The 17,130-nt window shown below is 34.7% G+C and overlaps 1 protein-coding gene across 1 annotated transcript in view; it reads right to left on the reverse strand.

Annotated features, from left to right (window-relative positions):
• Positions 1-17,130, reverse strand: part of RNF17 (ring finger protein 17) — a 122,783-nt gene that overhangs the window by 34,287 nt on the left and 71,366 nt on the right. Inside the window, exons 20-26 of the mRNA XM_087864918.1 lie at positions 16,750-16,977; positions 15,948-16,098; positions 15,676-15,794; positions 7,190-7,280; positions 6,118-6,233; positions 4,230-4,519; positions 2,508-2,671 (exon numbers count right to left, since the gene is read on the reverse strand). Of these exons, the coding sequence (XP_087721044.1) occupies positions 2,508-2,671; positions 4,230-4,519; positions 6,118-6,233; positions 7,190-7,280; positions 15,676-15,794; positions 15,948-16,098; positions 16,750-16,977 (1,159 nt within the window). The remainder of the gene's footprint in view (positions 1-2,507; positions 2,672-4,229; positions 4,520-6,117; positions 6,234-7,189; positions 7,281-15,675; positions 15,795-15,947; positions 16,099-16,749; positions 16,978-17,130) is intronic.

Consider the following 17,130-nt stretch of genomic DNA (forward strand, 5'->3'; position numbering starts at 1 on the left):
CTTTTCTCTTAGGTTAGGCTGGTAATATCTTAGCTGGTTAGGCCCTGGTTAACTAGTTTTCCTGAGGGCAGGCCTTTTTACAAAAAAACAGAATGCTCTGGCATATTTCAAAAGCTCCTGATGACAAAAGTATGAAGAGATTTTTTTTCTCTGTATTTATTGTGAGAATCAGGCCAAGCACCTGAAGGTGAATGCCACAGAACTGTGGGGGGCCTTCTGAAGACTGGGTCTCTCTGAAGTTTTTAACTTTCCGAGCTGTCCACACTGAGTCTCCAGCAATACCTCTATTCCAATTTCAGTTTCAAGTTTCTGCTCCTATAAGCTGTGACTCCCTATTTTGCCCGACTCTAATCTTTGGAGCAGTGGTTTACTCTGTATACACCCTCTTTTATGGATTCAAGGAGTTGTTGATTTTTCAGTTTGTTCAGCTTTTTACTTGTTAGAATGATGTGGCAACTTCCCAGTTCCTTACAAATGCAACCAGAACCCAGGAGTCTTCCAATAGTCCGTCTTTGAAATTCTTTTATTTATTTATGATAATTCAGCTTCTAAATTTAATAATAAGGAACGTCAGTAAGTTATTTCTTTTGTCCCAATGTAATGAAATTAACATATCACTGCTTAATTGGGTTGGTTTGGCAATCAACATTTTAAAAAATCAAACAGAACTGAATGAAAGGTGTCTGAGTACATCATAGGTAGTTAGGGTAATGTTTCTTCTTCTTCTTTTTTTTTTTTTTTAATTTTCCTTTTAAGTAGTCTCTACATCCAACATGGGGCTCAAACTCACAACCCTGAGATCAAGAGTTGCCTGCTTCACTGACTGAGCCAGCCATTTGCCCCTACTATAATATTTCTTAATGCAGATCATAGGATAAATTTTGAAAGCTATCAGTTTAAGGAATGAAAAATCTATTGTGATTACTTGAAACGTAAAATGATCTTAGAAAAAAAAGTAATGATTAAACTATCAAAGTCCTTTTAAATAAAATTTTAAAACAGAGATCTTAGTGTGAGAAAAAATAAAGTTCACCACCATCTTATTTACTTGGATATGTAAAGTTCATGAATTATGATAACTTAATAAAAATTGGATTTTATTTTACTTTTATATTAAAAAGAAAAGGGGTTACCTGAACAATTCAAATGTATGTGAAAATGGACTCATTTGCATATAAATACATGAATCTTTAAGTATCCTTATGCTTAAATACTGAAAATTTGAAAACCATTTAAAATCAGTTAAAGCTTGTAATCCAACAGGAGAAGCACATGACTTAGATTGGAAATTTAGGAATCAGATGCATGGATATGAATACCAGAATCACTACCCACTGATACGGTGACCTTGGGCATGTCACTGGATCTAAATGTTAATTTTCTTATTAGTAAAATGGGAATAATCTACTTCTATGATAGCTGGAAACAAATTATAAAAATATGAATGCACACATGTGAAAGAAGCTTAAAAACCTAAAGTGCTATGTAATTGTTAGGTATCATCAAGTAGGTAATAAAATTCTTGTTCAAGTAGAAACAAAAGAGTTTTCTTAATTTTTCCTCCCCTCCTAAAACTAAAAGTCTCAAGTGCTAAATGTCTTATGAAGTACTTTATCAGTTTCATTGCTTTACTTAATTCACCGTAAATGGAGGTATTTTCATCTATATTTTTATATACACAGTTTTTCAAAATACCCAATTCTTTCTGAAGCTTTTGCATGAAACTCAAGTAGTACTATCTCAGTATTCTGGAAAGGTAAATTAACTGTTACTGTGAAAGGGTAAACAGGCTGGGCTGTAAACAAATTTGCAAGGAAATATATTGAAAAACAAGTTGTTTTACTTAATACTATGTGCACAAATTGGGCTGCCATTTACAAATAAGTGGTACCATTAAAATACCAGAGGCCAGATCCCTACCTGGAAATGGTTTTTGGTTATTCGAGTTAATAAATATACTTGAAGATAAAAATTCTTATTTATTTTTTAAAACATTGCATTTTTTTAAAGAAGATTTTATTTGAGAGAGGGACAGAGAGCATGGGGGGATGAGGGACAGAGGGAGAAGGAGCAGCAGACTCCCTGCTGAACAGGGAGCCTGATGCAGGACCCTGGGATCATGACCTGAGCCAAAGGCAGACACTTAACTGACTGAGTCACCCAGACATCTCAAAAATTCTTATTTATTTATTTATTTATTTATGTATGTATGTATGTATGTATGTATGTATGTATGTATGTATGTATTTATTCTCTATACCCAATGTGGGACCTCAAATCTATGACCATGAGATTAACAGTTGCACACTACTAACTGAACCAGCCAGGTGCCCCGCAAATAAAAATTCTTGTTACAAATACATGTGCAATGTATCTAACTGGTCTTCCTACAAGACTGATCTCATTAATATATGTTTTAATCAAAGTTTCTTGTATTTAGACTCTGAAGACCACTTAACATTATAGCATTTAGCCTTAAATTAGTCACAAAAGGGTATCAGACTCACCTTGATAGTGCCACCAACAACTTCCATTACCTTGCCTCGATACCACATAGTATCTGATCCTCTTACTGCACAGGCTTCTCCCTTTTTCCAGAAATAAGGCTCCAAAAGACCAAGGCATTTTAAATTACTTTGAATTTCATTCATCATTTTTATTAGCTCGAATTCTGAAGAAATTATTAAAAATAAAAAGCATTTAGGAAGAGTTTACTACCATTTTCAATAGAAAATCATCAATAACCTTTAATAATTTCACCACCTAGACAATAGCATAAGTAGTTAACAGAGCTTTAATAAAGATCTAATTCAGTCAGGGTACCTGGGTGGATCAGTGAGTTAAGCATCTGACTCTTGATTTAGGCTCAGGTCATGATCTCATGGATTGTGAGACTGAACCCTGCCTTGGGTTCCAGGATCAGCATGGAATCTCCCTGAGATTCTCTATCTCCCTCTGCCCCTCCCCACATGTGCTTGTGTGCGTTTTCTCTCTCCCTCTCTAAAATAAATAAATCTTTAAAAAAAAATCTAATTCAGTCAGTAGCTTCTATATGTTTCGAAACATACTACTACTAACATGTAAATAACTGTTCTGTTCTCTGGTTACAAATGCAAGCATTATTTTGGGAGTAAAGCAGCATTAAAAGCTCTAAACACATACCAGATAGCCTAATATAAAAGAACTACCACTTTAAGATAATGCCATTTTGCCAGCATACCTAAGTAAAATAGAACACAAGTTAGGTGTTACTTGATGCTTAGATACAGCATAATGCTGGGATATAAAATTAAAATTCTAATGTTGCTACTTACTGCTAACTGGATCATTTCCATAGTAAATACATAACCCCATAATAGATACCACTGAAGGCAGGGTGTGGGGTCAACTCCCATAACAGTTCTACCACTTTACTTGTGTAATTTTGGGTTGTTCCTTTACCTCTGTAATCTTCAGTTTATTCTATAAACCTGGTATAACAGAACTTATCTCCATTATCAATATTGCGGGGGATTAAATGTAAAACATCCAGAACACCGCCTGACAACGTAACAGTCAACCAGTTTTAGCTATGACTATACGAAGGTCAAAAAAGTTTCTGGATTAAGTACTACTGCTAGAGGTCTCAAACATTGCTCACTTCTAGAACAGCCAATTGCACAGATTTATTTTTGAACTAAAAAACAGTATTTAGTAGGTCAACAAATGAGACAAAAATTTCAACAAATTCACAGCCTCCTATCCATATGGAGTTAATGGAGCTTTAAGACTCACACGTGCTAGAGTTACTGTCAGTTGTAAAGTATTCTGGACACACCCAGGTTGTAGTAAGGAGATACTTGCACATAAATCTCAGGAAGGACTTGAATATTCTCAAAGGGCTCCCAAACTCCAGTCATTCAGTGTGATTTTTTCCCCTCATTCTAAATGAATATAAACTTTTGTATCTTTTTTCTTAGAGAGCCTCCAGACTTGTATAAATGCCAGGTCTTACAAACCTGAAATGATCCCCATGCTTACCTTACACCCAGTGTCTATTCCCAGTGTTTCAATAAATGATTTTTATGTGAAAGCACTTTGCTTGAGTTATTTCATTTAATGTCACCACAACCCTGTGAAAATGAGGTTAAATCTTGCCCAAGGTATTTCAACCTATACCTTACTAAGAGCACTGGAGCTGCTAGCTACTCCTTTTACTGATTAATTCTACATAACATAAAATATATTACCTGACAATTTAGGTACTACAAATATAGTTCCATCATCACCAATGCAGCTGACAATTGCCTCAAATACTTTCATGTTGGGAATAGCTGGTGGTTTATAGCATCCAGTGGTTCTTGGTTCTGGAATTTTCTGCTGAAATTCAGACACTCTGTGTTCACTAATAACATCAGCAGCTTTTTTGTCAGGGTCAAAGTTAATCTTAATACACTTAGTAACCATTGAATCGTCTTGTTCCAAGGGGTTTTCCAGAGATTTCTCAGATGATGAATGGCTGTTATTTAATTTTTTAATTCTGTAACATCCAAAAAATATTATATCTAAACATGAGCAAATAAAAACATTTTGTAGAAAACAATATAGAAAGAGCCCTTCAAATACATTGGAAATTTAAAGAATATATTTGCTTTAATCTAGGATATTTTAGTCTAATTTGTTACATAAAAATGAGCATCATTTAGGTCATAAAATCTTTTTTTAAACTGTAAGCTTGATGAGAAAAAAGTAATAAATTTCACTTAAATGTTTTAAATTACTAACTTGTATTTACATGTTACTCTGTCTTAAAATCTCATAGTAAGTATATTACCAGTATTGTAAAATTAACTAGATATTAAAGGGAAATACAACATCTTCAGGTTGATTCTAATGTAGTCCACAGATAGAACATGCGTATGTTCTACCAAAATAATACAAATATAAGTCCCTTAATAAACAATACAGTACTATTGAGAAAGTGGTAATATGCTACATTCATTCATAATTTTTTTTTTACTTCCTGTCATTCCCATCCAGTTAAAAAAAAGAGTACATCTTCTATAAAAAAAATCCTAGGAGATATTGTTTACTTTAGTAGAATTGTAGCAGATTTTTGTTTCCTCTACTTTCTTGTATTTTCTTTCAAAAGGAGATAAGCATTTATGAAATAGCTACATAATTCTTCAACTAAGATTGTTCCCACTCGGTCCCCAGCCTTGTAGCTAATAGTTTTAGTGCTGTAAAAACAGTAAAGAACATCACAGTGGCAGATGTTAGCAGTATTAAGTTGCCTAGCATTTTTCACTTTAACACTTATCAAGGAATTGCTTTAGCCTAAAGCCAGTGAACCCAAAAAGAGACACACAGGACATCTATACGCAGAGCCTAGCTGTATGCCAATACCTAGGCAGTTAGGCCAGCATCTACCATGCCTAGCCAACTACTTCATGTCCTGTTTTATTTCTGATTTCTCATTCTCCTTCCATTCCAACAGGATTGGGGTCCTAGTCCATATAAGTTAATATATAATAATGCAAGATAAAAAAGAAATCTGGCCATGTATGGTACAAAGTGGCTACTTGGAACATGTGTTTGCAATTCCAATATACCTTACACCCAGAAGGAACGATATGAGGAAGCTAGGGCTATAGCAATATCTTAATCTTTTGCCCTCCGTAATTGGTACCTTAAACCACAAACTTATTACCTGAAAGGGCTTTAAAATGTAAATATTATTCAATTACTTTTCTGCTATCCATTTGTTTCACATAAACACATTCTGGTATATGCCTACCACAATTTCCAACATAAAGCTTAAAGATTTATGTCTAGGCAAATTGTGTAAGAGGGCTCAAATCTGGTAACCACTATGTAATTCTCTCTTCCTTTGGTTTTGAGTGTAAATGCAAAAGAGAAAATAGAAAAACAAAAATGTCAGTAGGGATTTAAATATGCAAAAGCTAATGGGCCTGAATAGAGAAATTAGTAATCCTGAATTATCTCTTTCAAGGTTAGTTTATAAATCATTAAGAGCAAGCAAGATGAAATTCAGGTTTGAAAGCACACAGATATGAAGACGTACATAGGCAAATAAGAAGCCTTCATTATAAACTGATGTTAAAAAAAAGTCTATACCTCCTTTCTCTCAAAGCCAAACCCTTTTTAATCAAATATTTAGAAACATCAACACGCTCTCCTTTTTCATCTCTGCAGAAAATTTTCACAGGTAATGGCCATGTTGTATTGTTTTCCTGCAGTGATTTAAGAGCAGAGTAAATATGAAACATGAAAAGGAAACCTTATAAACAACATACTTCTTAAAGGTATTTCCTCCACATTTATCCAAGCCAGAAAAATAAATTTACAGTCAAGTAATTTTGATATTTTATCAGAGAGAAAAAACATGGAAGAGAGTCAAGGGGGACAGACAGTTGGTTTGTGAAGTATGTCAGGAAGACCTTCCTGTCAAGGTGAAACTTAGCAAAAGGGTGGGTGTGTTTAAGGGAAGGCCAACTGAAAACTTTTTTTTCAGCCCAGGATGGGCTGGGGAAACATAAGTTCTCTATTTTCCTTAACTCTTGGTAAATTACAGAATTGAAATGTATTTTCCCAGGTGTGCCTTGTGTGTGTGTGAAAAGGAAGGAAGGAACTGCAAGACCTATATTCTGCTTTGACTGGAATTATGAAAATGGAGAAGGTACACATAGAAAAAGTAACATGGACAAATTACTTATCCAAGAAAATTCTAAATCATTAATACAATAAAAAGTATCAGATTAAAATAAAAGGAAGAATATTTTTAAGTGTTCTGAAAAAATATATCCTCTTCTCAAACCCATACTCCTATAAACACACACATTTTTTTTAATGACATACAATCAATACAATTTCACAGGAAGCCTAACTTCTCAGTTTGTAAAGAATAGCAAAAGGCTTCCGCAATGCACTCTAGCATACATACATTCTGCTTTTTAACATGCAAATTATCAACTCAAGGTTATTACTTTAGAAATGTTTTGATTAATTCATACAATTATTATGGGACATCTATTATCAAACAGGTGTTATAACAAAAAATAAGACAAAAAAAAAGGGCTGCCAAAAAAAATCCAAGTAGTTTGCTGCTATTTTCTCAACAATAAATTATAGAAAACACCAATGAAATATTCATTACTTATCTATTATAATTGTTTACCCCACTACATACCTGTAAGATTATAGTTGCTACAGCTCCAGTCAGGTACAATGAAAGACAGTCACAAGCTGTAGCTGTCCACTTGTCACTCCCACCAGTTGGTCTAAAACAACAAAAGACAACTTGTTTTGCAACAAACAGCATAACATACAGAAATATAAAAGAACCACTATATGTATATATTCATATATATATGAACAAACTACATATGTAGTGAGAAATCAATTTAACTTTGTGTTAACATGACTTGTTATTTTCACAATTTTCTTCCCTGTTTTCATATCTTTCTGTGCGTTACTCTATTCTACTTATGGACCATATCATATGTTAACTTATGTATAACTGTTCTGCAGCTATTCTGAGAACCCTTAAAAAAGGTATATTTTAAGTACTTTTTTTACATATTATGTACATTTCATACATGGTGACTAGACTATAAACTCAGAAAGCAGGGATAATGTATTATGTGTTATATCTATCATCATATCCCTAATGCCTAGGATAGTGCCTGGCACACAGGAGGGCACTTCAAAATTATTTAATGGAAATTTAAAAAGAACAGTCCCTTTACAGTGATGATTCCACTGCCCAAACATTTTTGGAAGTTTTTCTCTGGAATTTATATCTAATGTGACTTGCTACCCATGAATAATAGCCTCACTAATTTATAGAAAACTTACTTTTTAATATTTGTGGTAAAAATGCTCAATAAATATTTACAGATTAATGAAAAGCAGAGTATTCAGCTTCATCATCTATTTTAGTTTGCAGAATTGAAACTAAGTGACTTTCTATCAAATCCACCTCCAAAGAATAAGAACTAATACCACTAAAGAGACTACAAGTATCATAATGCAGGCTCTGAAGACTCTCTAGACATGGTTTCTAGATCTGGAGTTTCATTGCAGCTGACCCACTCATGCTGGCCAATCTTTTCATGTTAAATGGTTTATATGAATGAACTAACAAAATCAATTGTGCATGTAGTCTGACCAAGTAGGATTTAGTAAATGTGCTACATTATTTATTAAGAAGCCCAAACAGTGTTCTTATGAGTTAAGAAACTTAAATTGTCAGTGACTCCTAGAATTATTATGAGTTTTTTTATTATGATGGTATTTAGATAAAAATCAGTGTCAACATTAAGATTTTACTATGATCTATTACGAATATACGCTTTGTAAATATTAACTTTAAAACATCTTCTTTTAAAAAAAGATGTTATTTATTTGCGAGAGAGAGAGCACGCAATCAGGGGGAGCCACAGGCAGAGGGAGAAGCAGACCCCGCTGAGCAGGGAGCCCGATGCAGGACTCTTTCCCAGGATCCTGAGATCATGACCTGAGCTGAAGGCAAACACCTAACCAACTGAACCACCCAGGTGTCCTAACTTTTAAACATCTGAAAGTACTTAAAACATTTAAAAAAATCTTTGGTCTGTATTCATAAAACTATGTTTCAGTTGGGAAAGATGAAAGTGGAAATGTACAGTCGTAAAGGTTGCACAACATTCTGAATGTACTTAATACCACTGAAATACACACTAAAAATGGCAAATTATATGTTATGAGTATTTTCCTAAAATAAGAGATTTCTCAGAAGGGTGGTAAAACAGTGGTTAGAGCTCCAATTCTCAATTCAGACCTTGTTTATAATTCTAGCCCAAAAGTTATAGATGCATTACTATAGACAATTACTTAACTTCTTGAAGACTCAATTTCCTTATCTATAAATAATACCTTATCTGTAGCTTTAAGGTTCATTATGAGGATTAAAGTAATGCTTATAAAGTAATTAATACAGGGTCGCAAAGTAGTTAAGGTTAGCTATTATTAGACTCTTGAAATAATGGTATTCATTAGAGTCCAAAAGCTATAATCCAAGATGTGTACAGAAACACATTCTCCACATTACTGGATACAATTAAAGGACTGATAGATTTCTGTTCAATTGTTCGATTGAACTGTTCAAGGTAGAAGTGAAAACTAGGATAATATTTTTATAGTATTTCAGCCTGAGATTTCCATTCCAGGGCATTAAATTCTTTCAGCTGATAGAACAAATTTGTAGATATGGTCCCACAGTCACTATTAGTAATCCCAGGCAGTAGGAGAGGTACCTGTAAGATTAGAGAAATGTTCTGTGCAAACAGGTGGATCATGGTAACTACTACTATAAGCTCTTCAAGGACTTTAAATAAATGGTTTACCAGCAATTAGAACAGAGAGGGATCACTAGAACAAGGTACCCTATTGGGGAGACCAATTTTAATGCCATGTAAGGAAATACTAGTGGCTGAAGTTGCCTGATAAAGAAACAACCTCCTTTGAGAGATATACTTCACAGCACTGAGGTCAGCAGGTCTTGAATGTTCATTTATTAGGTCTGGTATACAAAGAATTACTGTCATGATGCCTCTAATATCTTTGAGTTCCAAGTCTATGATTCTATAATTCTTTTATTCTTATTAAAGTATAATTAAAATACAATGTTATACTAGTTTCAAGTGTACAACATATTGATTCAATAATTCCATACATTACTCAGTACTCACCAGGGTAAATTTGTCACCATACAATATTATCATAACATTATTGACTATATTCCCTATGCTGACAACTTTTCATCTCCATGACTTATTTATTTTATAAAGGGAAGTTTGTACCTCTTAATCCCCACTATAAAATTCTATAATTCTTACAAAGAATTAGATTTATTTCCATGGATTTCTCAATGAAGAACAGTCCCCTAGAAGCAGGAAATTGCCACTTCTATATTTTTCAAACAGAAAACCAAGAATAATATACACCCATATTGAGTCTCAAGAATGTATTAAGAATACACATCAGGGGCGCCTGGGTGGCACAGCGGTTAAGCGCCTGCCTTTGGCTCAGGGCGTGATCCCGGCGTTCTGGGATCGAGCCCCACATCAGGCTCTTCCGCTACGAGCCTGCTTCTTCCTCTCCCGCTCCCCCTGCTTGTGTTCCCTCTCTCGCTGGCTGTTTCTGTCTCTGTCAAATAAATAAATAAAATCTTTAAAAAAAAAAAAAAAAGAATACACATCAATAAATGGGACAAATGGATAAGTTCTTAAAAACATAGAATCTTCCAAGACATAATCAGGAAGAAATAGATAATCTGAACAGACCAACTGTTAGTAATGAAATTGAAGCAATAATAAAAAAAAAAAAAACCTCCCAACAAACAAAAGTCCAGGACCAAACGGCCTCACAGGTGAATTATACCAAACATTTATGAAAGGATAATAGTTACCCTCAAACTATTTCAAAAGTTAAATAGGAAGGAATGCTTCCAACTCATTCTACAAGGCCAGAATTACCATGGTACAATCACCTCACACATCTTTATGCACTCATCTATTGGTTGACAGTGGGGTTGTTTTCATGTCTTGGCTATTATAAATAATGCTGAAATGAACATAGGGATGCATATGTCTTTCTGAATCAGTGTTTCAGTTGTTTTTTGATAAATATCTAGAAGTGGAACTGCTGGATCATATAACGGTTCTATTTTAAATTTCTGAGGAACTTCTATAGTGTTTTCCGTAATGACGGCACCAATTTATATTCCAACCAACGGTGCATCAGGTTTCCCTTTTCTCGACATCCTCATCAACATTTGTTATTTCTTGTCTTTTTGGGAATAGCTACTCTAACATGTGTGAGGTGATATCCTATCATGGTTTGCCCATCTGTAGCTCTTCTTTAGAAAAAATGACCTAAATGAGACTTGAAACCATAAAAATCCTAAAAAAGAACACAGGCAGTAATTTCTCTGACATTGGCCATAGCAACATTTTTCTAGGTATGCCTCCTGAGGCAAGGGAGACAAAAGCAAAAATAAACTATTGGGACTACACCAAAATAAAAAGCTTTTGCACGGCAAAGGAAACAACCAACAAAACAAAAAGACAACCTACTGAATGGAAGAAGATATTTGCAAATGATATATCCAATAAAGGGTTAGCATCTAAAATACATAAAGAATGTGTACAACTCAACACCCAAAAAATATATAATCCAATTAAAAATGGGCAGAAGACATGAACAGACATTTCTCCAGAGAAGACATCCAGATTGTCAACAGACATGAAAAGATGTGCAACATTACTAATCATCAGAGAAATGCAAATCAAAATCACAATGAGATATCAGCTCACACCTGTGAGAATAGCTCTAATAAAAAACACAAGCACTTGTGATGAGCACCAGGTATTGAACCACGATTCTGTACACTTGAAACTAATATTACACTGTTAACGAACTAAAATTTGAAAAAGTTAAAAAATAAAAATAAAATGCATAAATAACATACAACCCCCCCATAAGAATAATGTGTTGGTGAGAATGTGGAGGAAAAGGAACCCTGTGCACTGTTGGTGGGAATGCAAACTGGTGCAGCTACTGTGGAAAACAGTATGGAGGTTCCTTAACAAATTAAAAATAGAATTACCATAAGATGCAATAATTCCACTACTAAGTATTTACTCAAAGAATCCAAAAACACTAATTCAAAAAGATATATGCACCCCTATGTTTATGGCAACATTATTGATGGTAGCCAAAATGTGGAAGTAACCCAAGTATCCACTGAGAGTTGAATGGATAAAGAAGTCGCATATACATACCATGGAACATTACTCATCCATAAAAAAGAATGAGATCTTGCCATTTGCAGCAAGGGTAAACCTAGAGGGTATTCTGCTAAGTGAAATAAGTCAGACAGAGAAAGACAAATACCATATGATTTCACTTATATGTGGAGTCTAAAAAACAAACGAACAAACAGACTCATAGATACAGAGAACAAACTAGTGGATGCCAGAGGGGAAGGGTGAGGGGAGATGTATGAAATAGGTGAAGGGGATTAAAAGGTACAGTTTTCAGTTATAAAATAAATTAAGACAGAGGCTGTAACAACTTTGTACAGTAACAAATGGCAAGTAGACTTACTGTGATAACCATTTTGTAATGTATATAAATATCAAATCACTGTATGGTATACCTGAAATGAATATACTACTATATGCCAGTTACACTTCAATAAGTCTTTTTAAACAAACCTAACCATAGTACCATTAATACACCTAAAAAAAATTCCTTAATATCAACCATTCAGATAGCGTTCATATTTTCCTGATGTTTCAAATCATTATTATTTTTTTTTTAAAGATTTTATTTATTTATTTGACAGAGACAGCCAGCGAGACAGGGAACACAAGCAGGGGGAGTGGGAGAGGAAGAAGCAGGCTCCCAGCGGAGGAGCCTGATGTGGGGCTCGATCCCAGAACGCCAGGATCACGCCCTGAGCCGAAGGCAGACACTTAACGACTGAGCCACCCAGGCGCCCCTCAAATCATTATTTTGAATTCTTTCCCTTACGATTTTTTGTTAAAGAAACGGAGTCATTTTTTTTTACAGGTTCCATGACTGGATTTAGCTGACTGCATTCCCATGGTGTTTTAATATGTTCCTCTGTCCCTTGAATTTCCTTTAAATTCATAGTTAGGTATGCAGTATTGATCAGATTCAGGTTTCTAATTTTTCAGCAATACCATTCATAGGTATGGTATCAGGAAGCACATAATGGCCAATTCTCATTTTGTGATGTTAGTAACCACTGACAATCACTGTCCAGACTCCTTAGTTTATTAGGGTTGTAAAATGGTAGAATTCTAATGATATCATTCTTCCTTTGTTAGCTGGAATACTTACAAAGAACCACCTCCCCATATCAACTATTTGATCATTCTGAGATACAGATAGTATAGAAAAAGCAAGACAAATTTTCATTTTCCTTATTCCCCAGTTTCAGAATAAGGAGGTAGTTCCCTAGAATCCTGTGAAGGTGACCAATAAGATCTTTTTTTTAATTGTGTTAGTCACCATACAGTACTTTTAGTTTTTGATGTAGTGTTCCATGGATTCACTGTTTGCATATAACACCCAGTGCTCCATGCAATATGTGCCCTCCTTAATACCCTTCACCGGGCTAACTCATCCCCCCACCCCCCACCCCTCTGAAACCCTCTGTTTGTTTCCTGGAGCCCATAGTCTCTCATGGTTTGTCTCCCCCTCCGATTCCCCTCCTTCATTTTTCCCTTCCTTCTCCTGATGTCCTCCATGCTATTTCTTATGTTCCACATATAAGTGAAACCATATGATAATTGTCTTTCTCTGCTTGACTTATTTCACTAAGCATAATCTCCTCCAGTTCCATCCATGTCGATGCAAATGTTGGGTAATCATCCTTTCTGATGGCTGAGTAATATTCCATCGTATTTATGGACCACATCTTCTTTATTCATTCGTCTGTTGAAAGGCATCTTGGCTCCTTCCACAGTTTGGCTATTGTGGATATTGCTATTACGAACATTGGGGTGCATCTGGCCCTTCTTTTCACTACATCTGTATCTTTGGGGTAAATACCCAGTAGTGCAATGGCTGGGTCATAGGCTGGCTCTATTTTTAACTTTTTGAGGGACCTCCACACTGTTTTCCAAAGTGGCTATACCAACTTACATTCCCACTAACAGTGTAAGAGGGGTTCCCCTTTCTCCACATCCTCTCCAACATTTGTTGTTTCTTGCCTTGTCAAGTTTTGTCATTCTAACTGGTGTAAGGTGGTATCTCATCGTGGTTTTGATTTGAATTTCCCTGATGGCTAATGATGTTGAACATTTTTCCATGGGTCTGTTAGCCATTCATATGTCTCTTTGGAGAAGTGTCTTTTCATGTATTCTCCCTGTTTTTTGATGTGATTGTTTTTTGGATGTTGAGTTTGAGAAGTTCTTTATAGAACAGTTTATATTTTAGAGATCTTTTGTTTTAAATCTTTTGGATTTTTGTTCTTTTTTTAATTTTAAAAGTTTGTCCTCCTTTCTGTCTCCTATTTATTTATTTATTTATTTATTTATTTATTTATTTATTTATTTGACAGAGAGAAACAGAGAACGAGTGCACGCACAAGCAGGGGGAGGAGCAGGAAGAGGGAGAGGGAGAAGCAGGCTTTCTGCTGAGCAGGGAGCCTGATGTGAGGCTTGATCCCAGGACCTTGGGATCATGACCTAAGCCGAAGGTAGAAGCTTAACCAAATGAGCCAACCAGGTGCCCCTCTGTCTTCTATTTCTCTAAGGCATTATTAATTGTGTATTTGCTTTTGTGTTTTTTTTTTCTAGTTTAGTCTGTATTTCTGATATGATTTTTAAATTTTCTTTTATTTCTAATTCTTTCTTGAGTATTGTCATTTCTCATTTCAAATTTCCTTTTTCTATAATCAATCTTATTTCTGAGTTTTTATAATTTTATGTTATTCTTCAGTGTCTATAATTTTCTAAATTTTTTAGTTCGTTTTGAAATTTACAGTTTTATTTTTTTGTAAGCATGCCTTTTTGGTGGGTTTCCACTGCCTTTAGGGGTATTATTTGGCTTTTTATTCCTTTTCTCATAATAGTTTGTATAGAAATTGACTGTAATTCTTTCTTTTGCTCATGTTTTAAGTGAAATAAAATTTCCTGTGCTTTTAGAAGAAAGAGGTGGATCACAATTGCTTTCCTAGCTTCATGGCTCTAGAATTCTCCGGTGTTGTTTTCCCAAAATGACAGAAAATATGGCCTCATATTTTGGTACCTTGCTCCTCTCCCCTACTTTTGTCTGCATCTTTTCTTCCCTTGGCCCTACTGTCTGACTTGCTAAAATTAGGCTCTATTCCCAATGTTTCTACTCAGTATGAGGTCATGGAGGAGAGCATCAGTTTACTTCCAAAGGTTATATGGCTACGGCTCCGGTACCATGAAACTGTGGCACATCATAGATCTTTAGCATCCAACTATGAAGAGCATCTCACATTACTCCCTTCTCAGTCTTGGTTGCTGTTCTCAGATTGGCTTTCATGTTCCAGTGAAATACCATTCTCCATCAGCCTTTCTTCCACACCAATGCTGATAACCCTAACGGTCCATAATGGCATGGTGTGCCACACTTGTTTGTATCTGGGGGCTTACAGAGGGAAACCTAGTTGATTACTTTTATTGTAGAGACTGTGTAGTCTTTAGTTTTGCTATCCAAGTTGCTCTGTGTTTATGGTAAAATTCTACTAGACTCAAAAACTATTTCATGCCACTTTCCCAGAATCCTCTCTAATTTACTTTTTGGTAATTTAAACATTTTTGGCTTTCCATGCAATGCTGAGCTTATGAAATACATATTATTTCTATCTGCCTATGTCCCTCAAGTTTCTTAATATTTTAACACTTTGAATTTTACCTAGATACCAATCACAGTGACCCATCTCTGTTCCTTAGTACAGTTCCTTATGTGCTCCAAATTTTTATCTTTCCCTTTTCTTAAAACCTCAAAATTAACTAGATTTATGAAATTTTAGAATGTTAGGAAAATGAAAACTGACAAGAACCCATCCAAAAAGAAAAAGATTTATAATTATTCAACAGTCCGAATATTTATTCAGTGAATAACTACCTTATGTCAACAAGAGAGCATTCCAAAGATAATCTTCCCATTGTCCTTAGGTCTTCTTGAAGTTCTCGTAAACAGGTAATATTCACGACTAGTTCAACACCCACATCATACAGCAAGACCTATGAAAGCAATAACTTTGAGTCTGTGGAAAGACAATATTTCAAAATATATTTTGCAAGCTGAATAGCATAATAAAAATTAGATTTAAAAAATTTCAGGATAAAAATACTGAATGCATTCACCTTCACAAATATTTTTAACTCTTCATTTACCTCTACCAATGTGTCTGTAACCATTCTGATGATCTGGCCTCTTCGCCACTGATTTTTATCTGGGATCTTAACAGCACAGTGCATATCGTTTTCCCATTTAATAGGTTCCCACTTTGAGTTTTCATAAGCAGCTACCATTTTTTCTTCTAAACTATATAAAGAAAAAAATTTAACTTTCAAACCTTATCTTACAACACATAATTTTCTGACCACATGTCTTCTATTGTCCCTCCTCACCCATTCTACTCCAGCTAAACTGGATACCTTGTTCTTCCTTGAATACCCCAAGTATATTTCCACTGCAGCTCTTTTAACTAACTCTTCCCTCTGTGTGAGAGTATCTTCTTCCAGATATCCTCATGGCTTACTCCCTCTCTTTCTTCAGGATCCATTACAAATGTCGCTGTCTTCTTGAGGTCTTCCCTGATGATCCAAAATTGCCTTCCTCCCCAACTGCTTTTTCTCTATTGTCTTTATCATCACCTCCTACAGTAAATATTTTATTTGTCCACTGTCTCTCCCTCTACTAGAATTTAAGCTTCATGATAGTAAAGACTTGTAAATGTTTTTACCACTATATTCCCAACATCTACAGTACTGGTTGTGCCCAAAAAGTATTCATAGAATGACCAATTCTAATACAATGAAAATACTATTTGTATACTTTTAACTAGTTTTTAAGTAAGTGTTTAGCTGAAATAATTTTGCTTTTAGAATTCTACATTTATGATTTCTAGATCTTTGAAACAAAATACAGAAAAAAGCCCATAGGTAATATATATGTTTTCCTTATATGTTATACCTATTAAGTAAGTTTTCTGTTAATAACCACTGAACATAAATCTTCTCAGGAGATATCACATTACAGATATGTACAGGCAGTTCCTTATTATAAAGTGATTGGAGATTCTCATTAGGTAGAGATTTTACAGACACAGGATTTAAGCTGTTTACTTCATTTGAAATAATTTCTTCTGGAGAAGGATCCCATACTTCAATATGCTTTTTGCAATTATCCTTGAGGGTATATCTGGAAAATAACAAAACCCCTTAGCAAAAAGAGCAGTTTGCAAAATATTTATGTTTGTATTTGCTTAGATCTAGAGATGAACAAGTTTTAGCTATGATTCACTGCTTCCCAGTTTTGATAATAGCAATTTCAGTTTCTTTTTAAAAAACGGGT

Source organism: Ursus americanus, chromosome 10, assembly GCF_024610735.1.
Source record: "Ursus americanus isolate L20-20 chromosome 10, mUrsAme1.1.p, whole genome shotgun sequence".
Classification (NCBI taxonomy): Eukaryota; Metazoa; Chordata; class Mammalia; order Carnivora; family Ursidae; genus Ursus; species Ursus americanus.